The sequence below is a fragment of the Fonsecaea multimorphosa genome (genome assembly GCF_000836435.1).
Source record: "Fonsecaea multimorphosa CBS 102226 unplaced genomic scaffold supercont1.8, whole genome shotgun sequence".
In the NCBI taxonomy this organism is placed as follows: Eukaryota; Fungi; Ascomycota; class Eurotiomycetes; order Chaetothyriales; family Herpotrichiellaceae; genus Fonsecaea; species Fonsecaea multimorphosa.
Window position 1 is genome coordinate 594,979 of NW_015971642.1, and position 26,713 is coordinate 621,691.

The window sequence follows — 26,713 nt, forward strand, 5'->3', positions numbered from 1 at the left end:
GATAGTTTCATCTAATGGTTCTTGGAGTCAGTCAATGTTGGATGAAACGCATTCCGAGGCAGAAGACTTAGGCCTTCAGAGAGAGTAACAATGTGTTTCAATGTTGCGCTCAAACGCGATCGGCAAAGGAGCTGAGTAGATGACGCTATACAGACCTGAGTGTCGCATATTCCTGAGAGAGAAGATTGCGTTCTGGGGAATTTGTTAGTGAGGTTTCATTGTCGAAGTCGATATTGGCCGTACTTCGAGAAGACTTGTTCCAAGGGGATCTACTTCTCGGGGATGTGACTTCCGCTGAGCAAAGAGTTGCGTCAATTTAGCAGGAGCGTTTGAAAGGAAATCATCATTGCCCTCCCAGAGTCCTCGAATCAGCGTGTAGGCGGGGGAATTGTCCATGTCGACGACAGGTATCCAGTCAATATTTCCACTGATTGAACTTCCACCCGACCCACCAGTCAAATCGACCATAATCTGAAGACTGCGAGAAATCAGCCTAGAGAAGTAGGAGAGTTGAAGTTGTAGGCTTCTTTTTCTCTGGCCTATGATATGGAACGGACAGCACTCATGATGCTCAGAGGTTTGGGTATAGCGGATGAAGAAGGTCTGTTTTTCCATAGCGCGCCGAGGTTGGGGGCGGTGACAATGACATGAATACGCCAAACGCTCGGATGAGAGTCCTGGCTGGTTATCGAGTCTGCTGATCGGGACATCATCGCACAGCCTCTGCCTCAAGCTAGGCTTGGATATGAGTTGTCGTTGAAGAGTACCTGTATCGGATTTCTTCTGATTGTCAGCGCTGAACCTGCAGATATGTCGTGACGAGTCTGCTCATTACCAGCTGCTGCAAACCGGCTATGGATGTATCAGAGCGAATTTGCATCTGGGCTAACTGCTTAGACACGCAGTCCAAGCGTTGCATGATCATTTGCACGCCTGGATCAAAGGTGGATCTCAGCTCCCGAAGATCGGTGTGCACAGCCGACAAGTCGGTCTGAAGAGACGAGAGACTGCGGGCATTATCCTCAGCACTCAAGGCTATAACACCTGAGATGGAGACAACGGTATCGAGCCTGGCGTTTGCGATATTTTGAGAGCTCGCCAGATTGGAGGATACTTGCCTGTAGGAGTTAGCTGCATTTGCGACCAAGCAAAAATAGGCTTTCGACTTGCAAATTTGCAATCTGAAGAATCGTGTGCAGATTCTGCTGTAGTCCATCAACTGTGCTAGACAACTCCACCAAGGCGTCCTTCTTGAAGGGAAAGATGGCCTTGCGTGTGAGGTGTCGAAGTTTGTCGTGTACAAGCGAAGGACCATGTGTTCGCTGTAGATCGGTGAGCTTGGCTTCGAGAGATAATATCTGCGAACGACACTCGCTGATTGAATGGTCGATCCGGGAAGCTGCGTTGGCTGTATGGCTCCTCCACGAAGGCAGAGCTCGTTGGAGGATGGTAAGGCAATCTTTGAGACCTTCGACTCGTACCGTGAGGCTGTCAAGATATTGATCTTGGCCTTTCAGAGCCGAAAAGTAGGAGATTAGGCCTTGACATACTGTCAGGCCTAACGATATGACGCCCAGCGCACTGCTTCCAACAGAGAAAGGGTCAGACATGGCGAAAGCGCGCTGTCATGGCATAAAAATCGGCAGACGTTCCGAAGAAGAGATTAAATTCATGTTAGCAATGGAGTGAACAACGTGGTGAGGCTGAAGGCTCCAGCTGCAGATGGCCGTCTCGTGTTGGGCACGAAGAGGCTGGCCTCTGATTGGAAACAAGAGCTGCAAGCCTCATTGGTGATGGTATCGCAGGTCTCCATTGTGTATTTCATGCGGCTGAGGTCGGGAAAACAGTAAGGTTGGATCCACAGCCTCACGCCCTGAGATCTTATGTCTGGATGCTGGTCACAAAGACATTGCCACGTCAACAGAATCAAAGCTTCAAGCTGATGAAGATACGAGCAGTACGTGAATTGCACGATCTCACGTGACAGCCAAGATTGTGCTGACATAATACACTGTTCTTCTGTTAGTAGTGGTGCTTCGGCTCGGCTGCTTTTCGACTCCGGTAGTGGAGTTAGTGTGCGGCTCGTAATGCGTGCCTTGTCGTACGAGCTTGACGAGTTGTTGTTAGCATTAAGGAATATTTAGCATCCGACGAGTTAGCGCCAGGCGCCCAGCCAGTCATTGACTCCGTATCACGTCGTCACCACAACTGCTCAGTCAGTCAATGCTCAGCGCTGATCTATTCTTGCGCCTTGCACAAAATATACATCCGGCCACATCCGCAACACGCCCAAAGAGGAATCTGCCAGACCATCCCTCAGATTCCCTCTCACGTTGTGCTCTTCCCATACACTCCTCCTTCCCGTTCTCCTGCTGCCTTGTTATAAGCCTCGCTCTCCTGTTGACCAGACTATCTTATCTCCCCTTTCTGGTCCCTCAAATCGTATCAGATTGCACCACAACAACCATGTACATCACGCCTGCGCTGGTCGCCGCCTGTCTCACCCTTGAGGCCTCCGCCCTCCTGGTACCTCTCGAGGTTGCAACTGCTGCGAAGCAGGCAAAGTCGGAACTCGCCTCCCTCCTCGCTACCACTGGTCATACGGTTGACCTCGACTGCCCCGGATGTCCATACTTTGGCAGTGAAGATCCGGCCGACCTGCAAGAAGATGTTGAAAACAAGATTGTAAGCACGTGCCTATTTGCAACGAGTAAGACCACCATGCTGACGGCGACCTCTTGATAGCATCTCGAATTCGACGTCGACTCTGAACTCGGCCTCACCATTAATGACCTTCCCATCTTCTCCTCCGACCCTAATACTGCCTCTATCCCCTATATCGTCTCCGCCCCTCAGATCAGAGTAGAAGACGGTCAACAAACAGAACCGGTGCAGTTGGATTTTGCCTGGGAGAGGTTAGCCCCCGTCACGTCTGCCGAAGAACCCGACAAATCTATCCTCCCTATACGGTTCACGATCCTTGGCCTTCAAGGCTACCCAGTGAAAGTCGACACCGTCGCCATCGATCTCCTCCAGACCCCCGAGCAGACCTCCATTGCCCGGATAGCCACAATCCCTTTCGAAGACACACCTGGCGCCACAACTTGCGACACATCCTCAAAATGGTCTCTTTGCCGTCTGCGGGCCATCATCGCCGCTCGTCTCCAGGCAATTATGGAAGCGGCCACAGCACGCGCCTCTGCGGCGACCAAGGGCTGGGTGAACGGTGGCAGCAAGGGCTGCCATGGTTTCAAACGTCCCAAAGGGTTTGGTCCTATCGGCGGTGAGGGTCCTCGTCACGCCCATCACAAGGGCGGCCCCCATCATCACGGTCACCACCACCACCACGGTCACCACCATCGTCATCACCGCTTCCACCGCTTTGGCCACATGCTGCACCAAACGCTGCGTTTCTTCGTCATCCCTGCCTTGCTGGGCGTTATTGGTGGTCTCATGGCCAGTGCCATCGGTATGCTCGTCGGCCAAATGATTTCCTACCTGTGGATCAGATTTCACCGCAACGGCCAACGCGGCACTGCAAGTCGCGATATTCGCGTTGTCGAGATTGTCATTGATGAGGAAGAGAAGGATGCCTTGATCGTGACTCCGCAGATCGAAAGCGAACTCCCTCCTCCCCCGGACTATACGGATGTCGAAGCCGGTACGCCGGAGAAAATATAATCGACTCAAAACAAACAAATAAACCAAACCCCCCTCGAGTAAAACCGCACGCTCTACCAAAAGGTCAGGGACGAATTCAGACAACAACAGAGGAGAAGAGCGAGACGAAAGAACTCAAGCCACAAAAAGACATTTTATGAGATACCCCCAAGCATTGCAGGTGTTTTGATTCAATCGTAAAAGAGGAGGATCATTGCGTGGTGGACCATGAGAATTGTCCGACGCGTTACATATTATATGGAGGACTCGACGTCCGGTGTTGGTCCTTGAAAGAAGTTCTTTTGCCCCATGTATTTGAACAAGATTCCGATCCTTCAAAACAGTCCCGCGCACCACGTGCCCCGTTCAATCTGGATGGATCATGGATTGCATTAATCTTTTCCCCCGACCACAACGACATGTCGGGGATTCTGGATGAGAGCGCGGCGTTCATCAGTCTGGGAGTGGGGAGGCGATCATCGGATCATCGGATAAGATAGGATAGGATAGGACAGGATAGGAATGGGATGGGACGGGATACAGGGTAGGATGCAATATAGGATTGGATAGTGTATCATTATATACCTACCTCTATACTGTAGACTTTTCCGATCAATGACTCCGAGTGCATATACTACAGCGCGTTCGCTGCCTATGATACACTCCGATCAATATTGTGACCTTTGAACCAAGGGCTGTATGTACGTCAACCACTTGCAGGTGGTCATATCGGTCTTGTCCTCATTCTACTCAGTAGACTCTTGTGTATTCTATCTCGTACTGCAGAATCTACCTAGGTAGTTTTCATGGGCTCTTCTATCTTGTGCATCTAATCTATCTACCACTCTTGTATTCGGCATTTCCACTTGGATGTTCGAGACGCGTCCACTGACAAGTCTTGACCTATGTGCGCGTATGTCGAGTGCTGTTGGGCCGCCCTTTGTGATCTGTACAGCGTGAGCACACCTGCAGTCCCTCGTCTATGTATGTACAGCGTGAGTTTCAAGGCACCCCGTCCATGGAAGCCCACTCGGTGCGTGTGTCCTGTTCACCTGGCCAGCCGGCTCAGTGCCCTGAGTTTTTATTCAAAAAGTTCGTCTATGTATCTTGGGGATTCAGCATGGGTCCCTTCAACCCCCTTTCGCCTCGTATTTTCACCCTTATTTTCCGTCTCGCATTGAGGAATCAGCGGTGATCGAGACATGGAGATTCGTTAGAAGCTTCAGTATGCTCTGACGCCCATTGCTCCACCCAACACCAGCTCGTGAACTTTGTACTGCCAGATCTCCAACATCCGCTGGACCTCGGGCACCAGACCCAAGTAATCCGGCCCAGTGTGGACCCGTTGCAGCTTCGAGTTGCGCTGTCGGGCCTTTTCGGCGCGCTCGTCCATCTCGGCTGCCGTAGGCCGTTCGATGATTCTTCGTGGTGGACGTGGGAGTTGCAGCTGAGAGTAAGAAGACAAGGATGCGGTGGCATTGGGATTTCCGCATTGGTTGTTGCTCAGCGTAATACTCGGACAAGAGCAAAGCCAATGTCTGCTGCTCTCAAGTCGCTCTAGAGATGGTGAGGCTCCTGGGACGGGTTCGGCGGCGCTAGGGCTGCTGCTGTTATTGGTTTCTTCAGAGCCCGATGAATGGATCTGAAGATTGAAAGATCTTGTGGGAGGGAAAGAGGAAGGCTGGACTATGAACACGGTCATTGTTTCCGTCTGGATTTCTGTATGTGTATGGGTGGGGGGCTCTGTCACAGTCTCAGTCTTGGTTTCCGTCTTCATGTGTGTCAGGGGTTTTATCTGCGTTGTTGTCTTAACGAATATTTCTGTCAGAATCTCCGTCTCGGTCAAGGTCGATATCCAGGTCTCGATTGGCCAGGCTGTCACGGTCTCTGTCTTTGCCAGTAGTTCAGGCTGTTCTGCGTAAGCGTTGCGGGCAGAATCCTTGGAGAAAATCGGACAAAGTAGACGTGTACGTATTGATCCAGATGAGGCTGGAGAATCTCGCGCCTCTGTACAAAAGAGAGGAGTCTCAAATGGCAGAATGTTGGTATAGAATGCTAACAGCATCAGAGAGCAGAGAGCCATGATTATTGGGATGACAGAGGCCAGTCCGATGGTTCTCTTTCTGACTGAGGGTATCCAAACTCGATTTCCATTTGTGCCTTTGTGACGACCAAGCTGTTCACACGTGGCGGAGCTCATGCAGGTCGTCTCCTGAGCGTCCTCGAGGTTTTCTTGCTCTGCACAGTGAAGAGGGATTCTCGATGAGCTTGCATTCTGCGCGGGTTCGAGATCGCGGACCAAGAATGTTTTCGCCGAAATACCGCCCTGCCGTTTCCTCAGTCCGGGACTGGGAGGGTATTCGATGGCGGTACTAGTGGCCATTCCATCCTTGACAATATGGACAGGGCTGGAGACTGGGCTCTCAATCGGTGGAATTGATGTCCTTGCTCTAGACGTAGTTGAGGATGCAGAGGAGAGTACTTTCTGCACTGTATCCATTGAAGCACGAGCAGGACCGCTCTCTAATCTTGCTCTGATTGCAGCATGCCGCAGGATACTCTCTTGTAAGGCCAACGTATGATCGGTTCCATCCGTGGTAGTGCCGCGAGAGACCGAAAGCGGAATGTTCCCGTGTGCGGGTGTGATGGCCTCGGGCAAGAAGACCGCCTGATATTTAGACTTGTCCCATACAATGGGCAGCGGAGTTGTCGATTGCAATGCCTCGCGAAGCACTATGTGCTCTCTCTGTGTCGTTGGCATGGTCAAAGAACGGCCTGATACGCTCCCTTCTTCCGATACCTCATCATCCCCGAGAGTGGTCGGTAACGATGGCTTCATGTGCCGGCCTCTCCTGAAATAAGGATCGGACTGCCGGCGCAATGGAGAACCCAGGGCCCGATAAGTAGAGTATGTTGGTATTGGATGAAATGAAACCCTCTTACCCGAGAGCAGCCGATTTTCTGTGGTGCTCGCAGCCGTCACGGGTGGTGACTGTGAAGTTGCAGATGCACTTATAGCACGGGCAGGCGTTTCCAGAACAGATGGGCTTGTTGCGCCGCTGAGGGAGGTTCGCGGTCTTGAGAGGACGGGCTTTTCGCTCATGAGGCTTTGGCGTGTAGATGAAACCAGTGACTGGCTGGTCGCACTTTGAGGCCGGGAGGACATGAAATCACCGAGAATCTCGTGCTGTCCGGCCGATGTTTGAACAGAATTGCGAGTGCTTGGAGGTCGTCGCCTTCCAAAGGTCGCGAAATGTGCGTCATAGAGCCGGTATTGTTCCATGTCTCTCTGAGCTTGTTGTTTGTGTGCCTCCTTTATCCATGCAATGGATTTCTTGATTTGCTCACGCAACTTCTTGCACTTTTCTTCGCTTCTTCTCCGTGCTTTTTCAGACAGCTCTCTTGACTCACGAAGCTCCTCCACTTCGCTCAGTAGTGAGCTGACCTCCGCTTTCTTTTGTTGGAGTTCACCATATAGGTCTCCCAACTGCCACTCGGCCGTGTTAAGCTTGCGCTTTTCATCCTCCAGCAATCGAAGCCTTGCAATCTCTCGCTCCAGCGCCTCGACATGCGCTCGTGATTTGGCCAGCTCTTTCCCGATGTGTTCTTTCGATCTCCTGATTTCCACGACTTCTTGTCGGCGGGTTTCAGCAAGGTGCTCGGCTGCTCTTTGCTTCTCGCGAAAGACGTTGATCTCGGCCCGTTGCGTTTCGCAATATCCCTCGAGTGCCTTGACCTGCTTCTCAAGTGCGAGGTTGTCAAGGCGGAGCTTTTCTTCCGCGACCAAGGTATTGTCATCCTGGGCCACCGCGGGTCCTTTGTTCCTGTCTCGTTGCTCCTCCTTTTCATTATGATTTTGAGCTTGCCCGTTCGGACCAATGGAGTCATCGCTATGTGTATCATCGGTAGTTCCAGGCAAACGTGGTGACCCACCACTGAGCTCCCGTCCTAATTCGGCTCGATGGACAACATTTTCTAGGGCAATGGTCACAAGATTGGCGTGGTCATGCTGATCCGCATAGTTGTTTTCTCGATCACTTCTTAGAGCAGCGTTGCTCCTGGGACTGGAAACTGCAGACCGTCTGCTTGCTGGTGATGCCGGTCTTAGCACTCTGGGTGGTGTTGTAAGGATACCTAGACCTATTTCTGAGTAAGGTTGACGATCTTCATCTCCGCTGGGAGTCACCGGCCTCCTATGCTTGTCGTCTCGGCCAGAGTCAGGGAGATCATGAGGCGAGTCCATCGTGGGATGGGCAAAATCTACCCACTTCTACCGAAAGGCTGCTGGCTCTTCATTCATCATTCATCTCAAAGATTAGGAATTTATGGTCCCGATTTTGTCTTGAGGTTCGAGTATCACTCAATCCTCGGTGTAAGAAGCACAAGTTGGATGATCCCGTGTTGGGGGATGGGGTTTCTGGGTTGGAGAAGAAAGAAGGCCGACTGCGGATTCGAGCAAAGGAAGAATGTTGGTAGAACGCGCTCAAAATAAACCGAGAGCGACAGTGAAATAAAGAAGAAACTTCCGTTTTCGGCAATCAATGGGGAAGGGAAAAAGTGAAATTTCCGAACCAAAGAATTCAAGTGCACACACGGACCAGGCCACATTCCCCTGAGAGGGCGGCGGCCACAACCAACTGGGAAAGTGAAGAGAGCGCTGTGCTGCAAAACCACGACTTTGACGATTGAAAATCGACTAGGCGCTCCTCCTGAAGCCAGGTGCAAATCTCATAGTCACGAGACTGCCAGACTCACCGTGCCAGAGTCTGCAGCGTGGGTGAGTCCTACCTGAGAAGATATCTTCAGTCGCGGTCGTGGTACCTTGTCAATGCTGTCGCTCTTTCAAGAGCCGATCCTGACTTGGTCGAATCACCCCATGTCTGTCTGTTCTCCTCGAGTTTGTGCTGAAACTGCGCGCTGGTTGTGATAGAGGTGTACTACCCTGCCCACGTATTCATTTGGCGATCGGGACCTGCTTCGCTGCAGGGCGCAGCCGCAGCCGGCGAACCTCCATTGGTAACACCAACGGTTCAAGAGCACACTATGCGCTACCCTGTCTCTGAGCTTCAACCTGCCTTTTCGGCTGCAGGGTATGGTGGCGCGCCATCTCGAAGAACATCAACTGGAAGCGATGCTCCGTCCCGATAGTTCTTGCCGTCGACTTGAAAAAGCTTTTGCTTTCCGTTACCCTCGACGACCAAAGCCGTGAGTTTACCTCCATTGACACAGCCGCTGTCGAGTCCTTTGGTGTATTTGTGGATTTGCAAGCCTTTTTTGGCATCGTGACCGTAAACGACAGTCACAGGTTTTTCATATTCTCGACCTTTATCACCCTTCAAGTTGTCAAAGCGCTGGCGCACGGGCAGTAGCTGTTGGTATCTGTTCCATAACCTGTACCAAGCAACACTTCCTTTTTGCTTGTGCTTCTTAGAAGGTATACGTGTAGCAAGGTCAACAATCCGCATGTTCATGGCCGACACAGGGTCTTGGGATCCCAGAGCTAGACCCGGAATGAGCCCACCGTGCACCACCACCGCATCACCGTTGAAAGCTTCCAATGACCCTAGACGAAGAATCACCGGGCAGGATTGTAGGTATTCCAGGTGCTCCGCTTTGAGCGACTTCGCCAACTGCTGCACAGGATCAGTCGCTTCGGCAGACTCGTCAGTTGAATCCATTCCTGCATAGTTATCCGCGCCTGTCCCGGACGCTTTTGATCGAAGTTGCAGCGCGGTCAACAGAAGACGGTCATCGTGGTTCCCGCGCACACACGAAGCGTTACAACGACGCAGCAGGTCAATCACCCCGAGCGAATCCGGTCCTTTGGAAACAATATCTCCAACGGAAATCAAATGATCCGTCGAAGAATGAAATTGTACTTTCTTCAGCAGGGCCTCCAGCTCCATCCTGCAACCATGGATATCGCCCACAAATATCAACCTCGTCTTCCTGGAGCGGGAGCTAGCATCACCGGTGGAAGACTGTGGAAGCAATGCAGGATCTAGTGTCTTGACGAAAACCATATCCGGAAATTTGGGATGGCTGGCTTCGTTCACGGTGTCTGCAACCACTGAACTTGACTTGAGGGCAGACCAAGCAGATCTCCCTTCCTGGATGATGGGAGCTATGACCTTAACCCACAGAATGATCGAACAGGTTGTGAGAAAGGCGACCACCATTATTAGTCTTCTGAACTTAGAAGCTCTGATGGCGGTAACTGACCTGCCCACCAGAGCTTCGATACGCCGCAGGAAGTCATTGTCGGCCCGAGACGAGGGGATTGACGACCCCAAGTCAGGATGATGTGAACCCAGGATTGGCCTCTTTGTAGCTGTCATTGCTCTTGTATCTAGATCCTTGCGTCCGTCTCTTTCTCGAACCGCAACGAGGTGCTCTCAACATCGGTATGGCAGGGTCACAATCGGCAGCGCAGCATCCGATGCTAGATGCGGGTCATATGGTTCACGCGATCGACTTCGCAGTATGGGAGACGGAGTTCAAAAACTTCTCTAGGTCCTACCTCGTGCGGCGAAAGAAAAAAACATGTTGCAAGCTCGGGAGCCACTCTGACGACATTAGATCAGAACTGCGCAAATGATCACAGCCGAGAAAAGAGTTCGGAAAGCTCTGACATCCGCAGCTTCATTGCCAAGCCTGTTGCGGTCGGTGCGGCATTGACGGGTAGGTACCCCCCGAGTACAAAGCACACGACAACTGAATTATGCCCTTGAGTAATAGAAGTCGTTCGTCATTTCGGTGTCTACAACAACTGCAATTCCAAGGCCCTATGCGGAGGTTCTGACTCCCTCGAAGCTAATGCAGCTCCATCAAGGACAGGCCGTCGAGCACAGTGGGCTGTTGAAATGATTCTGGCACAGATATGAATTTGAATGATCGATCAAGTCATGTTCTCAGAAGATTTTGGTTGCCTCCAAAGGGAGACAACTAAGCTACTACCATCCAATGTGAAGTCCCCAGTAAGTATCGTGTCAGAACGTCGTTCAGAAATTTGAATCAGGCGCCAAAAAAGCTACGAGCATGTCAGAAGTGAAGCCATCCCTTACTCTGCCAGGTCTACAGAGCCAAGCCAGCCATGACAAGAGCCAGAAATCCGAGTCCCACGCTACCAGCATGGAGGCTATCGGCGCCATTGCCAGATGACCCTGTGGCCGAAGCTGATCCAGATGAAGAACTGCCTGCTACAAATGTCGTCAGTAAGTCAACAAATCCGCAGTTTGTTTGCGAAACCCACCGGTTGTGGATGCCGAACTCTCAGTGGTGGTGGCGCTGCTTTGTCCAAAAGCAAAAGTGCCCGTGGCAGAGGAGCTGCTGTCCGTTTGGCTGGCACTGGGAGCAGCGGTAGAGGATGCGGTCAGGAAGTAAGAGCTGATGCAAGACGCTTGGCAGGATGCGTATTGTTGAGTCTCGCTGGCCGTGCCATTGCCTTGTGGGCATTGCGCAGCACATTGTGTGGTCGCATTTGCTTGGAGCTGAGACGGGCATGGGACACCGACACATTTTGCCTGGCAGCAAACGTCCGCAGAACCACCTATTCAATCAACTACATCAGTCTCCATCTGCGATGTGCTCCCTTGTGGTCTGACTTACAGGACTGCAAACACCTGACTTGCGGACTCAGGGATGCGGTGGGAGCGGCAGAAGAAGCGCCAGTCGAGGAGGCAACGGCGGATTTGGTCGACTCAGCAGTTGTAGTTGCATTTTGAGCAGCAACGAAGGCGATCAGCCCAAAGGTAGTGAAGGTAGTGAAGAAGCGCATTTTGATACCGAGTTCTCTCGCGGGAGAATAACACAGGGAATGTCTGATGTTGCAAAGAAACACAGAAAAGGGCTGAAGTCGCCGGTATAAAGTGCGAGGTCAAGAGAAGCGAAAGCGAACCAGACTCAGTAGAGAACGTGAGAACGAGCGTAGAAACGAATGTCGCGGCGCAAAAGTGCCAGCACAGGAGGATACAAGCAACCAGTGGCCTCAAGAAAACAGATCAGGTCAGCCAGATTTGGGTGCGACAGGGAGTAAAATACTTCTGGCACTGGCCCTCCCAGTTTCCACCCCCAAACGGGCCCAGCGTCCAAGCGATCCACGAGTCAAATCTCCCCAGGATTTCCTCATTTTGCAAGGCCTATCCAAGGCACAGTTGTTTCGGCTAGCGTGAAGCGAGCTTTTGTCGGTGCACAGTGGACACTGGACAACGCCTCGGAAGGGGCTTCCTGGGATCCGCTTCAACGGAGCTGAAATTGAGGCTAGGCTTCCCTATCGGACGTTAGAATTCTTGGGCTGATTTTCGTGGGCCGATCCGACCGTGACGGCTGATTCGCCGAGCTGCGCAGGCCAGTGAGACAAATGAGTTGCGGCCCGGCCATTGTCCGCATTGTTTGTTTGTGGCGAATGATGCATGCCTCAGGCGTCGCCGAGTTTGGGGGTCGTTTCTGGCCTCGACAATTCGAACAAGCACACAAGGCGGAGGTATGCGCATGTGTGGTTCACTGGCTGGGTCATCGTCGCCGGAAGAAAGAGAGGCAGAGTTTCCAGTGCCCGTTGATCGCAATCGGGGATTTTCATGCTGTCATCATTGTGGGCCAAATTTCCCCCAAAGTACGAACACAGACCACCATCGATTGTCGGAAATTGCCCTCGTGTTCTGTCGAACTTCGGCTGCCCATTCCATTTCCCCAGGCGCCGGCCCTCTGAATCTGTGATGGCTCTTGAATCCACAGGCATCACATCACGTACAACTCGTAGCGAGCAAAAAATGTGACAACAAGGCTGCATTATTGGCGCGAACGGCAAAACCAGATGCGCCGGATGCGGGTTTTGGTAGAGGGTGTGCATCGCGTTGTCAAAGCGTTCGCGGCCAAGTATCCTGACTTAACATGGTAAGAACGACGACAACAACTTCTGGTCCCGGGAAGAGATCTACAAGCGCTTAGACTTTGTGCTCGGTGCGGACCATGATATCCGGCGTGGCAGAAGGGCCTTCTGCGGAGAAGAACTGGCAGATATGACGGCGAATTTTAGCCACAGGGCTGTCGATCACGAGGAATTTCGCCTCGGGTTGATCAATGGGTACTAATGCAAAGTGTGACTGCTAAAAGGTCCACTGACTCGTTCTCGGGGTATGAAGCCGGTCAGTGTCGAAGTCGAAGGCAGGCTCGACAGCGACATCGCCACTGTCTCTCTATCCAGCGCGGCATCCCCAAGACAACGAGGCCAAGGGGCAGCAACGTCGCAAAGGCTGACTGATGTCCCAGAGCGATACGGCATCCCTCGAGGATGGAGAAGGACTCGATTCTGCAGTTCCTGGGCGAACGACTTCTCTACATACCGGTATTTCCCAGAGGAGCAGTGGGAGTCTCTTCGATATCTTCCATCCAACCACAATGACGTTTTCGTCTGACCTGGTCCGTTCGACATCTCTAGGATGGACGTTATGATGGTGACCCTCAGCTTTGAAAGAGCGGATTCGAAGGTCAAGATAGAGTCTAGATGACACCATTTCGTGATCTTTATAGTACTATCCGGAATTTTGTATAGGTACCTGCCGCATCGATCTGGCCATAACGATCAGTGCACTGTGCTCGGTTGTACTCTCCCGACGACGCATGGCAGCGGATACAGGGGAGTACAACAGCAGCCTGCCTCGCACGGAGGATCCTGGCCTCAACACCGTATTGTGTATCTTTGCGTGCACGCTGGCAGTAATATTAAGTGGAAAAGGAGTTTGAGCGACAGGCTGACGAATGATCCTGTAGGGTCCGAATGGACATCCCATCAGTGGGCATGCAATGAATGGCGGTATGTGAGTTCAATAAATAATCTCAAGATGCACCTCCACGCCGAGAAACGTCGCGTAACCAAGGCGCGTCTGGCATCACGTGCATTCGCGTCACAAACCTTAGCGCGTCGTTCGCGCCACTCACTTTCTCCACCATCCACATTCGCATCTCTTGACATTACGTAGAGATATCATGCCTTCGGCAATAGCCTGAGTTGCCAAAGAGATGGACTTTCTAGACGATGAGGCCGAAGTCAGCTCGGATGTTCTAGTGCCTACTTCCCAACAGGACCTAAACCCTCGTGCTCGCAAGCGTCGCCGCCTTGACTCCGAACCCAACGACACTTCATCGACGGAGCACGACGAATACGATTTACCGCCAAACGAGGATGAGGCCGGAAAAGAAAACAAAAAGTCCAAGTATGAAGAACGTATCTATATCCCTCAATATGCAGACCGTCCGCCGGATACCTTCGTCACCCAATTGCCTCAACAACATTCCAGTCCATCCAGAATCAGAGGGCCAAGATGGATGAAGCCTCGGAAGAGCCCCTCGTCCTCTTCTGCTGCTGTTAACCGTCAAACTAATACTCTGGGCCGACATTCCCCGGCCCCTACCCACAGTGACGAGTTCGAAGTGGACGAGGACGATTTCGAACTTTTGGAAGCCTTGGGTGAATGTGCCAACCCGGCGCAAATCAATGGCAGTACATTCTCGGGGACTATGCAAGGTAGCCCCAAAGGCAATGCTGGTCCTCGCCGTCCTCTACAGCAATCAAACTCGTTCCGTCAGACGACTCTACATGGGCTTCATACCACCCAGCTTCCCCCGACGCAAACGCAGTCGCAGCCCAGGGTACACAACTGGCCGCTGGCCAACCGAAATGAGGCCCCTTCTCACCATGAGTTAGATCGCGATGCCATGGCCACGTGGGTATATCCCACGAATCTTGGCCGAATCCGAGACTACCAATATAATATTGTGCATAAGGGTCTTTTCAGCAATATTCTGGTCGCGCTACCCACTGGGCTGGGGAAGACATTCATTGCCGCGACAATCATGTTGAATTGGTATCGCTGGACAAAAAGTGCGCAGATTGTCTTCGTCGCGCCGACAAAACCCCTCGTCTCACAGCAAGTTGACGCCTGCTTCAACATCGCTGGCATCCCGCGATCTCACACCACGATGCTCACTGGAGAGGTCTCACCCGCAATCAGAGCAGAGGAGTGGCAAGAGAAAAGAGTCTTCTTCATGACACCTCAGACCTTGATCAACGATCTGAAACACGGCTATTGTGATCCAAAAAGGATCGTGTTGATTGTGGTGGACGAAGCACACAAAGCAACCGGAAGTTACGCGTACGTCGAAGTGGTCAAATTCTTGAGAAGATACAACTCCAGTTTTCGAGTCCTGGCTCTTACAGCAACTCCCGGGAAAGACGTGGAAAAGGTGCAAGAAGTGATCGATGGCCTTGGGATCGCTAGAGTCGAGATCAGGACCGAGGAATCTTTGGACATACGCGACTTCGTCCACAAGCGGAATGTTGAGACCCAGGTTTTTGAAAACTCGGACGAGATAACCATGTCGTTAGAGATGCTTTCAGCAACGTTGCAACCGCTGCTGAATAAGCTGCACTCCCAGGGCGCCTCTTGGGGGAAGGACCCGCGAATGATTACCCTGTTCGGTTTGAGAAAGGCCTGGGAAAGGTGGCAGTCGTCAGAAGCAGGCAGAAGAGCTCAGCATTCTGTGAAAGGCATGGTGAAAGCGATATCTACTACTTTGATGAGTCTAGCCCATAACATCGAGCTATTGAAATACCATGGCATCGGACCTTTCTACCACAAGATGAAAGCATTCGCAGATGAAGCCTCCGGGGGCGGCAAGTATGCGAAACAAATTGTGGACGACGAGAACTTCAAGAAATTGATGATTCGGCTGAGGGCATGGATCAACAACCCAGATTTTGTCGGGCATCCCAAATTATCATACTTGAAGACGGTCGTGCTCAACCATTTCATGGACGCCGGTGAGAGTGTTAGTGGGAGCCACAGCACTGGCTCTTCGGGCACAAGAATTATGATCTTCACGCACTATCGAGACAGTGCAGAGGAAATTGTGAGAGTCCTCAATCGCCATGGTCCTATGATCCGGGCGCATGTGTTCGTTGGCCAGTCAGGCACAAAAGGTGGCTCTGAAGGGATGGATCAAAAGACACAGCTGAATGTTATCAAGCAGTTCAAGGCTGGAAAATACAACACAATTGTCGCAACATCAATCGGAGAAGAGGGTCTTGATATTGGTGAAGTCGATTTGATCGTGTGTTATGATTGCTCGAAATCGCCTATCAGGATGCTCCAACGCATGGGTCGGACAGGGCGCAAACGGGCGGGAAGTATCGTCTTGCTCATGATGCGTGGTAAGGAAGAATCTGATTTCGCCCATTCAGAGGACAATTATCAAAAGATGCAAGAAAAGATTGCAAGTGGCAGGGAATTCAACTTCCACGAAGAATTGTCGGCCAGAATTGTCCCGAAAGAAATCATACCGGCGGTCGACAAGCGTGTGGTAGAGGTCCCCACGGAGAACACGCAGCCTGGTTCGGTTGAGCCTAGTCGGCGAAAAGCCAAGAATGCCAAAAAACCACCGAAGAAGTTTCACATGCCGGACGGCGTTGAGACGGGCTTCACATTCTTGGGCAATGGAAACAAGAGGATGAAAGCCACAACAAAGGAGAGGGCATCAGAATCTCTGAAGTCAAAAAAAGACCGCGACGTGGCTGCACTGCCTCATTTGAAGGATGTCCTTCTGTCCGAGCCGGAGGAGCGAGAACTTGAAGACCGCTATGTGCGACTCGCAGGGGTCAAAGACGAGTATATCCAGTTCGTGCGCTTTGATGCTTACCCAGATCAACAACGACGGCTAGGAAAGACAGATGCCGTCAAACATTCACGGGCAACTAAGACTTTGGTGAGAGCCTTCGAAGCCATGCGGGATCCGAGACAGGGCTGGAGTCGTCCGTTGCAATATGAGGTGTTTTCAGAGGGCGACGGATCCTTGCCTGGGTTTTCAGATGCGGAAGAACCGATGCGTGCGACCAATACTACCAAGAAGAAGCAGAAACCTCAAACGACCCCTCGATCCAACGTGACGAACGACACCGTCGGGAGCAGCTCTGTCGGCCAATACGATGACAATGACAGCTTTATCGATGACGGAGAAGAAGATCTCGGAGCTGCCGACCCGCCGAAGCACAGACGACAAGCGAGGTCACTGCTCGATGATGGTACCGACGACGATCTATTTTCCCCTCTACGGAAAACACCGAGCTCATCCCCTGTCCTCGAAGAGGTGGCAAGCCGGGCCGAGAAACGCTTCTACATTTCTCAGCAAAGCATCGATTACGATGCGATGGACGATGACCTGCCTGATCTAGAGGCCCTGGTTTCTACCAAGACCAGCAAGAATCACGCACGGGACACGAAAGGCCAGGGCGCTACGGTGTATAACTCTCCAATGGCGAGAGAGAAGGTCACCAACCACGCGCGTCGGAGAGGCGGAAGGAGGGTGCTCGATAGTGATGACGACGAATGACTTTCGAGGCCTCCGAGGTGACGGTATCTTGTTGTATTTTTGGTGCTGTATATCGACTGGATTGGTTGCCTGGATAATAGGTCACCCACATAATGCTGGACTCGGCGGTCGCGCTCCAGATTCGGGTTCCTGCTGTGCAAGGAGCAACACCCACCGGCCCGAACATATCTACCTACGATAACGGATGTCTAGTTGCTACTATGAGGTTAGTGCATTGAACAATGTTGGAAATCCCCCTACGAGTCAAATGTCAATAGGAGTCAATCAATGTCCTCGCTCAAATTGGTTTCCATACACGAGGGTCGTCTCTGAGGGCTGAATCTCCAAAATAATATCGACTACAAGCACTCAAGTCGGACTTCTACAGGTATCGAACGCAACCTCGCAGGCTTGGAAAATCGTACAGTTTTTTCTCTCTCTCAAGGTATCCGGATTACGAGCTTCCCAACCTGCCGAGCCTGCCAGATATCCTCGATTGCCTCGTCGGCCTGTGCAAAGTCGTAGACCTTGTCTATAATGTCCTTGAATGTTGTTTGCGTCGCAGACAAGGCGGCACAGAGATCTTCCTGCTCGAGTTTCGATCCGCCATTGATGCCTCTGATGGGAAATTAGTTGCCTGCAATGGGCTTTATGTAGCGATTCACGAAGAGAATGCTCTCTCACCTCAGAATGATTCTCCGATCAATGAGAAGCGGCAGAAACTCGGCGAGGTCGTCAAGGTTCTGCTTGCTCAGATAGCCGACTTGACTGATGATCCCGCCGCGACGAGTACATTTCATACTCTTGACCAAACTCTGCGTGCCTCCGATCTCCACCACTAAATCCACACCGGCGCCGTCCGTGAGCTTCAAGACCTCTTCGTGCCACTGCGGGTTTTGGGCGTAGTTGACGGTGAAAAGCGGAAGACGGTCGTCTGAGAACTGCTTCTTGATCCTCGCCAGTTTGGCGTCGCTTGACGAGCTGAGAATCACCTTGAGCCCGGCTGCTCGGGCGAGTTTGAGTGCGACCATCGCGACGCCGCCGGTGCCTGATCAACCCCGCGGTCTTTGTTTTAGTTTTTTGGGTTTTCTTTCTGCGCGCTATGATAGCGGGCACCCTTGCCTTCGCTGGCAGTGGGGGCGTATGTAGTAAGAACATACCTTGGATCAAAATGCTTTTTCCAACTCCCACATCCTTGATCGCAGTCCATGCAGTCACCCCCGCGCAGGGAATAAGGCATGCTTCGACCCAGTCCAGATGCTGCGGCAGTTTGGTGAGCTTCTCCTCGCCAAACACGAGGTAGTCCGCGAGCACGCCGTCCTCGTCGGCCGCCAACCACGAGCGCGTCGCCTCTCGACCCGTGAGATTCTCCGTGTCGATAATCGGCGCCACCCGGTCCCCGACCTTGAGGCTCCGAACCCCTTCGCCGACGGCGATGATCTCCCCAGCGGCGTCGTTGCACGGGATCCCATGCGGGGTCACTGGCCAGGGGTTGCCGCCGTTGGCGATGTTGGCGTCTCTGTAATTGAGAGACACGGCGTGGACTCTGATCAATACCGACGTCGCAGCCAGGGGCAGCTGTAACGGCTCTGTCACGAGCGTCACCCTCGGTTTGCCCGGCGTGTAGTCGTCGGTCCGGCGATAGGCGTTGCGGGATGTGATTGGGACAGTGGCCATGTTTCCCTTCTCTTTTTCCGGCGACTTTATTTTGAGAAAGCTCGAATATGAGCCCTTAAGTCTAAATGGGCTATAAGTCTTTGACTTTGTACTGGAGACAAACGTAGTCTTGTCATCACAACACCCGAGCACGTCAAGCGACAACGTCAACCGGGTTCACAGCCCTGCAGAGGCTAGGCCCCCTATTTGATGAAAAGGCCCACGATCGAAATGACCCATAGCAACAGTGACTATGACCAACATGGCGCGAAAGTCCGTTTACTTTGTTGTTGTCGCAGGGCTCGTGGGGAAAAAGGGTTTTCAACGTTCGCAAATCATGTTCGACTGGGGAATACGGATCGCAGTCCTTGTCCGTCGGAAACCTTGTGTCGAGTGTGTCGCTTACCAACCCGAAACCCTCCCAAATACAACTTTTACGCGCAAGGCGATTAGAAATCCAAGACAGATGGGACATGATGTTACAGGGTTTGAAAGGAGATACGATTCTCCTTTATGTGCTGGAGAAAACATCTGAACCGAAAGAGCGGTGGGTTATAATCAGCAGATGCCTCCTGATTTCTCGCAGAAAGCTGTTTCTATGGAGCTGAAGTGCTCCGCTATGCGAACGAAGAAATGGCAGGACGAGGAATTGGGTCATTACTAGGTTATTTCCCCCCTTACCGAAAGGCATTTTGCGTAATATACTACACGGCATCGCAGTGCAACCTGCTTCCATCAAAAGCGATACAAAAGAGCATAAACCCCAAGTGACTCGGACGAGCATGGCGTTTCTCCCAACCCTGGATAGGCTTTTGGGGCCCACGCATCCCGATCAATACCAGACTGAAGATCAAGTTTCCCAATGAGAGACCAGGGTCGAGTCTGAGTCGCGACTGCGATGGGCCCTGACCCAAAGATTCGAGGTCGTAGGCAGAAGAGTCGCTAATTCGGAATACTGACCAGAACTAGGATCCGCGCTTGCGTGGCGGCTCAATGACGGGCTGCCATTGACGCTGCCAAATCTTCTAGGAGTAACGGGCAGGGTCGTGGGCGAGAACAGACCCTTATCCGAATTGGCGCTTCTTGGGTTGGTACAGACGCCATCGGCGACGTTGAAGACGGCGCCTTCGAGGACGTCGAGCTTGTCCAAATCGCGGCCCATTGAAGAGGAGAGCGGGAGGTATCCGTTGCCGGTCGCTGCCGCCGGCATCGTGAGCCCCGGAGAAGAGGATACAGATGAGCGTTTGACATTCGACCCCTGAAGTGATTGGATCATCCAGTCAATCTTTGACTCAGGGACGTCCTTGATGATGTGGTGGTGCCGCTTCCACAGCAACAGGATCCTGATAAAACCGACTAGCAGTGACGATATTACAGCAGCAGCGACGATGAGGAAGGCAATGGAGACTTCAACGGTGCGGACTCGGGTGCTGATCTCGCGCGTTACGGGATGAGGATAAAACGTGTCTTTGCTGATGGTGTAAGCCTGGTACAATCGGAACATCTCTTCACCAGAGGGGGCGTTAATTTGAGTGTTGCCGTCGCTGGTTGGGCGGAAGAGATTCGGCCAGAATTGCGAATGCAGCATGGCGCTTAGATGGCTGTTGTTGTAGAAGACGTTTGGGTACGCTTCAAAGTAGGAAAATTCGTCCGGTCTCTTTCTCGTGATGTCACACTCGACTTTGGTGAAGAAAGATTGTTCGAGCGGTCCAATGCCGAAGGACCCCACGTCAGGATCTGATGGATAGGGCGAGTGCCGGAAACAGACTGCTATCAGAGCTACTGACATGTCGGTCATGTCGTTGCTGGTGTTTGAAGGTTGAACAGTCGACGTTATCCAGATAACTCCGTAGTCCCAAAAGGTGGTACTCGTCGTGGTCGTCCATTGCCCGTAAACTTTGGTGTCATACATATAAGCGTCCCGTATCCATTCGTCAGAGAAAAGGGACCAAAGACCTGGGACTTCGTACAACGCACTGAGGCCGGTGAAGCTGTAGGTATAGTTTCCAACTGCTTCCAGGCTGATCAGAGTCTGGGGAGTGGTGTGACATTGAACGGCGAAAGTTGAGTTCCAATCTTCAGCCTTGTAGACCCAGTCCGAATTGAGGTCAGGAAGGAAGTCGAGCAATTGATCTCTTGGAAACTGTGCTTGATCAAGTGAATCCATAATCTTCTGCCATCTGACTGAGTTATCAATCTCATCCGACATTGACCTCGTGGCCATGTCGCCTTGAGTCGTCCGATGCGGAGTGATAGACCCTGTCCGAGTAGAAACCTTTGCGATTACTCCGGCCAGAATACCGCACACATTCAGAAGGACGACCAGCATGCCCTGAATTGCTAACCCGCGGTGTCTAGAGGAGAAAAGTCGGAATTTAAACAAGCGAAGGACATCCCAAACTTCCGATGGACTCGTGGAGGTAACCAGGGACGAAACCGGGACATTTCGATTGTTGCTCAGCCTCACCGCGCTGGTCTGCCAGAATAGTCGAGATACTGTGGACGATGCCAGGAAACAGACAAGAGTAATGATGACGGCGATTACAGCCTGGACTTCGGCGAGTGTCCATCTTGTCGTGACTACCACCCAGGCAACCATTGTACGCTGAGATTTCGACCAAAGTCGACGGGAAGACAGTAAGGCTGAAACAGGACACTGGGAGCCGCCGACAACAGCGAGGTGGGCGACGCCATCCTTATCAAAGCCAGGCCTCCCACACCATCGAGTAAGGCTGGGCCACTTGGCCCCCTTAGGTTGGGGTCTACCTTTGGATAACTGGGGCTGCCGACTAGTTGCAGTAGTGACAACGCTATCGTCCCGTGTATGGGCAACGAGGTGCGCTCACGGCGCGTCAACTTGCCTTCCGACTGCTGCCGAGCTGAGTGTAGCTAAAGGAACGGATAACTTGGCTGTATGGTCCACTTGAGTCTACTCGGTAGTAGGCACATTGCGGACTTCGGCCACCATCAACGAGAGTAAGTAGAAAGAGCGAGTGCAAGTATGCAGTCGCAGAGACCAGGGTGGAAAGAGGCTTGCTTCAGCTCAACGGTAATTGACCAAATCATCGCTTCGCGCATGTCGGGTAGTGCACTAGCTTGGTGTGCCCATGAGTCTGGAATCCGGTTCTCCGGCGTTCCAATGCAGCCTGGACCTTGAGATACGAAGCGAAGGCCGGCGAACTTTACGTAAAAAATTAACTCGGGCATCGGCAGCTCTTGCCCTAGCGTCGGCACGGTCCATGACGCTGCCAGCGGTACGTCTCGAGAATTCAACATGATAAGGACAATACTAGGAGCCTCCAAGAAGGGAACGATTTCGGTAACAAAAAGAAGCCAAACCATCAGAGCTAAACATCATAGCTAACTTGCAGCCTGGCCGATATAGACAAGGACAATTCTCCATTCGAGCCACGACCGGGAATGCAAAAACGAACGAGGCGAGCGCATTCTGCAGAACTTGCAATCAGGCTGAAAACTGCCCAGATGCGGCTGAGGGTGATCATCCGAGGTGTAGGAAATCCCAAAGGTGCTTGCACGGGACATGAGTTGTCGTGAACTCCACGACGCAGCTGAAACAATTGTATGTCTGGTGCATCTTTCAATTACAGCAGGATACTCGAGTTTTGATATTTAGTGGTTGAAAGGATACCATGAGTACCGTGGACTGTGGCGTCAAGGCGAAACCGCGGTCTGCCCGAATCCTCCATGAGGCTCGAGAGTTGATCCACAGCCTCACCGACACCTGCTCAGACCCCGCAACAGCTGAGGTTGTCTCGTCGCTTCATCGCTTGTACTCAGTCTCCTCTTTAAGTCTCTACCTAGGGAGGCTCTGCGGTGCCGCCAAGCATCTTGACAAATGCCATACTTGGAGCTGTGTAGGTACTCGCTGATATTAGGAGAGGGTTTCAAAGTCCACATGCTCGCGGCTCATTCTAACAGCTTACTGAACCTGGCGTACACATCAGGCTGCCTGAGTTTTCATAATGTCGACGACAATTGGAACATCCTCAATCACTGTCGGGTGCGTGGGTGTCCACCCCAACTGCTCCCTTGTTTTCACACTCGATGCGATGCCGTCGCCCATGACTCCAAATTTAAACCAGCCGAAATGAGACTCTGCATTCTCCGGTGCGATGCTGATAACGGGGATATTCAGGTGCTTTCCAACCTCAGTTGCGATGTCCTTCAACGGCACACCCTCCTCAGCCACGGCATGGAAGATGGATGCAGGCTTGGCCTTCTCCAGGGCCATTCGGTAGAGTTTAGCCGCGTCGTCGCGGTGGCAGGCGTTCCAGTGGTTTTGGCCTTCGCCGACGTATGCCGACACACCTTTCTGCAGAGCAATGTTGACGAACGAGCCCAACAATCCCGAATACCCAGGGCCGTGCGTCACAGGTGGGAGGCGCACGACAATGCTGCGTACGCCCTGCTTGGCGAATTCGAGGCACACGGCTTCCGAGGGCCCCCGGGCGGCGGCCATAGGTTTGGTCATGTCCACGGCGTCGTCCTCGTCACCCAGCTTCCCGCTCTTAAGCAGCATGGTGCCTGAAGTGATGATCAGGGCACGGGGGCCCTCGGCCATCGCTAGGATAGAGCCCATTGCCGTGATGGCTGCTCGGTCTGTAGCGCAGGAGCCCACGAAGTCTGCACTCCCGTGCACGAAGGCTAGGTGGATGACTGCATCACAGTCAGAGGCGCCCTTCTTCAGGACTTCTAGGTCCGTGATGGTGCCATGCAGCGCCTCAGCACCTTGGCTCTTCAACTGCGCGACTCCTTTGTCGCTGCGAGCTAGGCCGAGGACTTGATGTCCGCCGGAAATCAGTTCTTTGACAACGGCTGCACCGACGAAGCCAGTCGCGCCAGTTACAAAAATGCGCATGGTGAGACCTGGAACTGTAAGAACCAGCGGAAAACCAGACAACAATGGATTCTCGCTCAAGGTCAGAGTCTTGGGTAAGGTCGAAATGACACGGTTTGGTTTTTGGCCATTGCTCGCGAGATACCTTGCTGGACCTTTATGTATTCCGTCGCTATCACACAACACAGAGGCCAACCGTGTTTGTGACGAGCATGTCTGCTGAAATGTGATCCAGACATGGTGAATGGAGTCAAGTCAGCCAATCATCAGAGGTTGGACCCGAACTGAAGTAAAGTGTGGTTGTGGATCGGTTATTGATTAGGCTAGGACCAACTCCCCGGAGATTACGGACACAGTATTATAGGCCCACCTCCAGGAAACGGAGATAGGTGCGACTTCACCAAAGATAGACCCTAGCAAAGCTCCTCAGCTGGGCCAATTTGTTGCCCTAGGACCACTCTTCATGCGAATTGATCATGACTTCAGATGCACGCATGACCGAACAGAAGAGCTGGCGCAAGCGTAAGTCGCGATTCGGCTGTCGCAATTGCAAACTGAGGAAGTTGAAGGTAAGTCCAAGACACTAGCAGTAACAAATTGCGGCCAGGCCAACTGAAGAAAACCTTTGTTTTGTAGTGCGACGAGACCAGGCCACATTGCGTGAGGTGTCGTACGTATGGGGTCTTATGCAACTTCAGTCTCCGGGTCCCTGATCTCCAGCCGCTCCTAGAAGGACGAGGAGAGCAGGATATAGCAAAGCGATCTGCGTTGCCGCCGCCGCGGTCAACTATTAGCAACGCCATATGGGCTGACGATGGATCAACATTTTACATGTTAGATGTGCAGGATCAAGAACTTTTCATCCGATTTCGTCATCGGACTCTACACTCGCTTGGTGGCTCGGCCATGGTCGATATATACGAGAAGCATATGTTGAAGGCCTCCTTCACCGTGGGTCATGCCAGGCCCGAGATACCATCCGCTTTGGACTTATTCAAGCGAACCCTGAAACCTTACTAACGCATAGTCTACAGTGTCCGTTCCTAATTCACGGTACATTGGCTGTAGCAGCCGCTCATAATCGCTACCTTGGCGCAACACACGGTCGCTGCTTACGGGAATATTACCACTGGTCTCAATGCACAATTTTGTTCAACAAGTGGTTGAGTCAATCCATCAAGGAAGAATATAAGGATCTTCTGTGGGCCACAGCGGGAAGCCTCGCCATTCTCACGTTTTCATCAATCCACATTCGTTCTCATGAGCAGGCATGGCCTCTCTCAGCAGCCGACTCATCCGACCTGGAGTGGCTACGGCTAGGAACCGGGAAGTCAGCCTTGCGGCGTCTGGCAAACCCTTCGCGGCCCAACAGTGTGTTCTGCGCGATGTCCGAGGCCTTGTCGTCTATGCATCAACTCCCGACCGCTAGAGGCGCCAGCGGCGTACCGGTCGAATTAGCGCAATTGTGTGGCCTTGATGAATGGTCAACACAAGACAACAACCCTTACTTCGCTGTCGCGCATGATCTCTCTCGGCTTTTGAAGCTTCCGCGAGGCGAGACTTCGCAACGCAGGATCTTAATGGTCTCCAGCCACATGCATGGCGCGTTTGCAACCTGCCTGCAGGAAAAAGACCCGGTCGCACTTCTTTTGTTGTGCCTGTGGTACACTCGAGCCCGCGAAAAGGCTTGGTGGATTGACCAGCGCGCCAGATTTGAGCTCCCAGCTATTTGCACCTACCTGCAGCGACATCACAAGGACAATGGCATCATCCAGGCACTGATACCTTGGGGTGAAATAAGGACCCTCACGTAATCCAGAGGGGATAGAAGCTTTGAAACCAGCTTCTTTCGGGAACGACACATAATCATAAGTACCGAACAGCCTAAAAGCTCTGCCAGGAAATGGTAGCATCCTCAGTCTTTTAACGTTCTTCAAAGGGTCGAGGCTCTTTCTTCACGGATACTCGGAACATGGGAAGAAGGATAAATCGAAATCGCTTGTTGGCAGCGAGGGTACGTAGGCCTTATACTGAAATCTCATGCAGGCCCAACACAACCTAAAGTCGTGTTAGCCAAAGCTAGAATTGGATCGTAAGAGCCCTTAGTGGTTGGCTCTACCTTTTCAAAGTACCGAACTCCCACCACGATGCCGTCTTCGTCCAGAAATTCGTCTGGATGGCCGAATGCCTTGTCTGTTCTATCCAGACAAGTCAAACAGGCGGGGACAATGCCCGTGAACTTGTGGCCCATCCAGCTCGCCAATCGACTCGACGCCAGATCAATGAGAGTGCGCTTCACTAGGGTCGCCTTCTTGCGCTCGTTGCGCTCTGCCTGGAATGGGCTTATGTCGAGCATAGCGCCAGGAACGCACACGCCGTCGTCATCGCTGCCGCTTTGCTGTACCAGGGATGTGTCCACAGTCCGATTTCTAGCAGCATGACCCCGAGGCTGTAGATTTCATGCTGCATCACATAGTCGTCCTCGGGTAGGAGACCCTGTCGTAGGGGATGACGGTAGAGGTTCTTCTCCCAGCACACGTCTCCTTGTCGGAAGGTGTGCCCGTCAAATGGACGGGATTTCTCAAACCCCACCAAGAAAGCGGGCTGCCAGTGAGGACTCATCACGGCGGAACACGATCGTGGTCTCAGGCCTGATGTTCTTGTGCACAAACTTCGACGAGTGGATGTACAATGATTGACGAGGCCAGTGAACGTGGGAGGACAAGTCGCTGATTGATCGAGTACTGCCATTCATTCTGGAACAACAGAGTCCGTAACGAAAGTAGGGTCTCGGAGACCATGGGGAATCGAGAAAAGCAACTCGAAAGTCTCTAGTTGTTTGTCCGCTTGGGAGAGGTCTCGATAAATGAATTTCAAACACATATACGCTACAGAAGCCAAATGAGGGCTGCAGCCGAAGTCAAAGCCCTTACCCCCATCTTTTAAACCATTTTGTGTAGCCGAGTTACCCATAATCGAAGCACATACACAAAGTACCAGCCCAGTGACCTTCGCTTTTCGGCCAGATCACTGTGGAAGGCATTCACAGAAGAGAGGTCGGGGGTTTTCACATCTGGCTGTATGCCCACCCACTGAACATATGATGAAGCAGGCACATATTCCTCCCTTTGTTTTGTGGGTCGGAGCCACAGCGAGGATCTCTCTCTTCGGCCGGAG

At 52.4% G+C, this 26,713-nt stretch overlaps 11 protein-coding genes across 11 annotated transcripts; 3 read left to right on the forward strand and 8 right to left on the reverse strand.

The window, feature by feature from the left end:
• Positions 1–1,127: 1,127 nt before the first annotated feature.
• On the reverse strand, positions 1,128–1,610 carry Z520_04919 (uncharacterized protein; the record flags this gene model as incomplete). The annotated part of the gene is made up of 1 exon (XM_016775423.1): positions 1,128–1,610. The coding sequence occupies one exon, from the start codon at positions 1,608–1,610 to the stop codon at positions 1,128–1,130; it is 483 nt and encodes a 160-aa protein (XP_016633466.1).
• An 856-nt stretch (positions 1,611–2,466) lies between these two features.
• Z520_04920 (uncharacterized protein) lies at positions 2,467–3,681 on the forward strand (the record flags this gene model as incomplete). Its single annotated transcript, XM_016775424.1, has 2 exons — positions 2,467–2,685; positions 2,746–3,681. 2 exons carry the CDS (start codon positions 2,467–2,469, stop codon positions 3,679–3,681), a joined length of 1,155 nt encoding a protein of 384 aa, XP_016633467.1.
• Positions 3,682–4,882: 1,201 nt separating this feature from the next.
• On the reverse strand, positions 4,883–7,903 carry Z520_04921 (uncharacterized protein; the record flags this gene model as incomplete). The annotated part of the gene is made up of 1 exon (XM_016775425.1): positions 4,883–7,903. The coding sequence occupies one exon, from the start codon at positions 7,901–7,903 to the stop codon at positions 4,883–4,885; it is 3,021 nt and encodes a 1,006-aa protein (XP_016633468.1).
• An 823-nt stretch (positions 7,904–8,726) lies between these two features.
• On the reverse strand, positions 8,727–9,998 carry Z520_04922 (uncharacterized protein; the record flags this gene model as incomplete). The annotated part of the gene is made up of 1 exon (XM_016775426.1): positions 8,727–9,998. One exon carries the CDS (start codon positions 9,996–9,998, stop codon positions 8,727–8,729), a length of 1,272 nt encoding a protein of 423 aa, XP_016633469.1.
• Positions 9,999–10,734: 736 nt separating this feature from the next.
• Z520_04923 (uncharacterized protein) lies at positions 10,735–11,437 on the reverse strand (the record flags this gene model as incomplete). The annotated part of the gene is made up of 3 exons (XM_016775427.1): positions 10,735–10,856; positions 10,913–11,209; positions 11,269–11,437. 3 exons carry the CDS (start codon positions 11,435–11,437, stop codon positions 10,735–10,737), a joined length of 588 nt encoding a protein of 195 aa, XP_016633470.1.
• Positions 11,438–13,677: 2,240 nt separating this feature from the next.
• Z520_04924 (uncharacterized protein) lies at positions 13,678–17,043 on the forward strand (the record flags this gene model as incomplete). Its single annotated transcript, XM_016775428.1, has 1 exon — positions 13,678–17,043. One exon carries the CDS (start codon positions 13,678–13,680, stop codon positions 17,041–17,043), a length of 3,366 nt encoding a protein of 1,121 aa, XP_016633471.1.
• A 419-nt stretch (positions 17,044–17,462) lies between these two features.
• Z520_04925 (uncharacterized protein) lies at positions 17,463–18,699 on the reverse strand (the record flags this gene model as incomplete). Its single annotated transcript, XM_016775429.1, has 3 exons — positions 17,463–17,640; positions 17,707–18,070; positions 18,183–18,699. The coding sequence occupies 3 exons, from the start codon at positions 18,697–18,699 to the stop codon at positions 17,463–17,465; spliced, it is 1,059 nt and encodes a 352-aa protein (XP_016633472.1).
• Positions 18,700–19,528: 829 nt separating this feature from the next.
• On the reverse strand, positions 19,529–21,277 carry Z520_04926 (uncharacterized protein; the record flags this gene model as incomplete). The annotated part of the gene is made up of 1 exon (XM_016775430.1): positions 19,529–21,277. The coding sequence occupies one exon, from the start codon at positions 21,275–21,277 to the stop codon at positions 19,529–19,531; it is 1,749 nt and encodes a 582-aa protein (XP_016633473.1).
• Positions 21,278–22,639: 1,362 nt separating this feature from the next.
• On the reverse strand, positions 22,640–23,557 carry Z520_04927 (uncharacterized protein; the record flags this gene model as incomplete). Its single annotated transcript, XM_016775431.1, has 1 exon — positions 22,640–23,557. The coding sequence occupies one exon, from the start codon at positions 23,555–23,557 to the stop codon at positions 22,640–22,642; it is 918 nt and encodes a 305-aa protein (XP_016633474.1).
• Positions 23,558–24,012: 455 nt separating this feature from the next.
• Positions 24,013–25,350, forward strand: Z520_04928 (uncharacterized protein; the record flags this gene model as incomplete). The annotated part of the gene is made up of 3 exons (XM_016775432.1): positions 24,013–24,105; positions 24,173–24,487; positions 24,571–25,350. 3 exons carry the CDS (start codon positions 24,013–24,015, stop codon positions 25,348–25,350), a joined length of 1,188 nt encoding a protein of 395 aa, XP_016633475.1.
• Positions 25,351–25,574: 224 nt separating this feature from the next.
• On the reverse strand, positions 25,575–26,158 carry Z520_04929 (uncharacterized protein; the record flags this gene model as incomplete). The annotated part of the gene is made up of 2 exons (XM_016775433.1): positions 25,575–25,985; positions 26,009–26,158. The coding sequence occupies 2 exons, from the start codon at positions 26,156–26,158 to the stop codon at positions 25,575–25,577; spliced, it is 561 nt and encodes a 186-aa protein (XP_016633476.1).
• Positions 26,159–26,713: the final 555 nt, after the last annotated feature.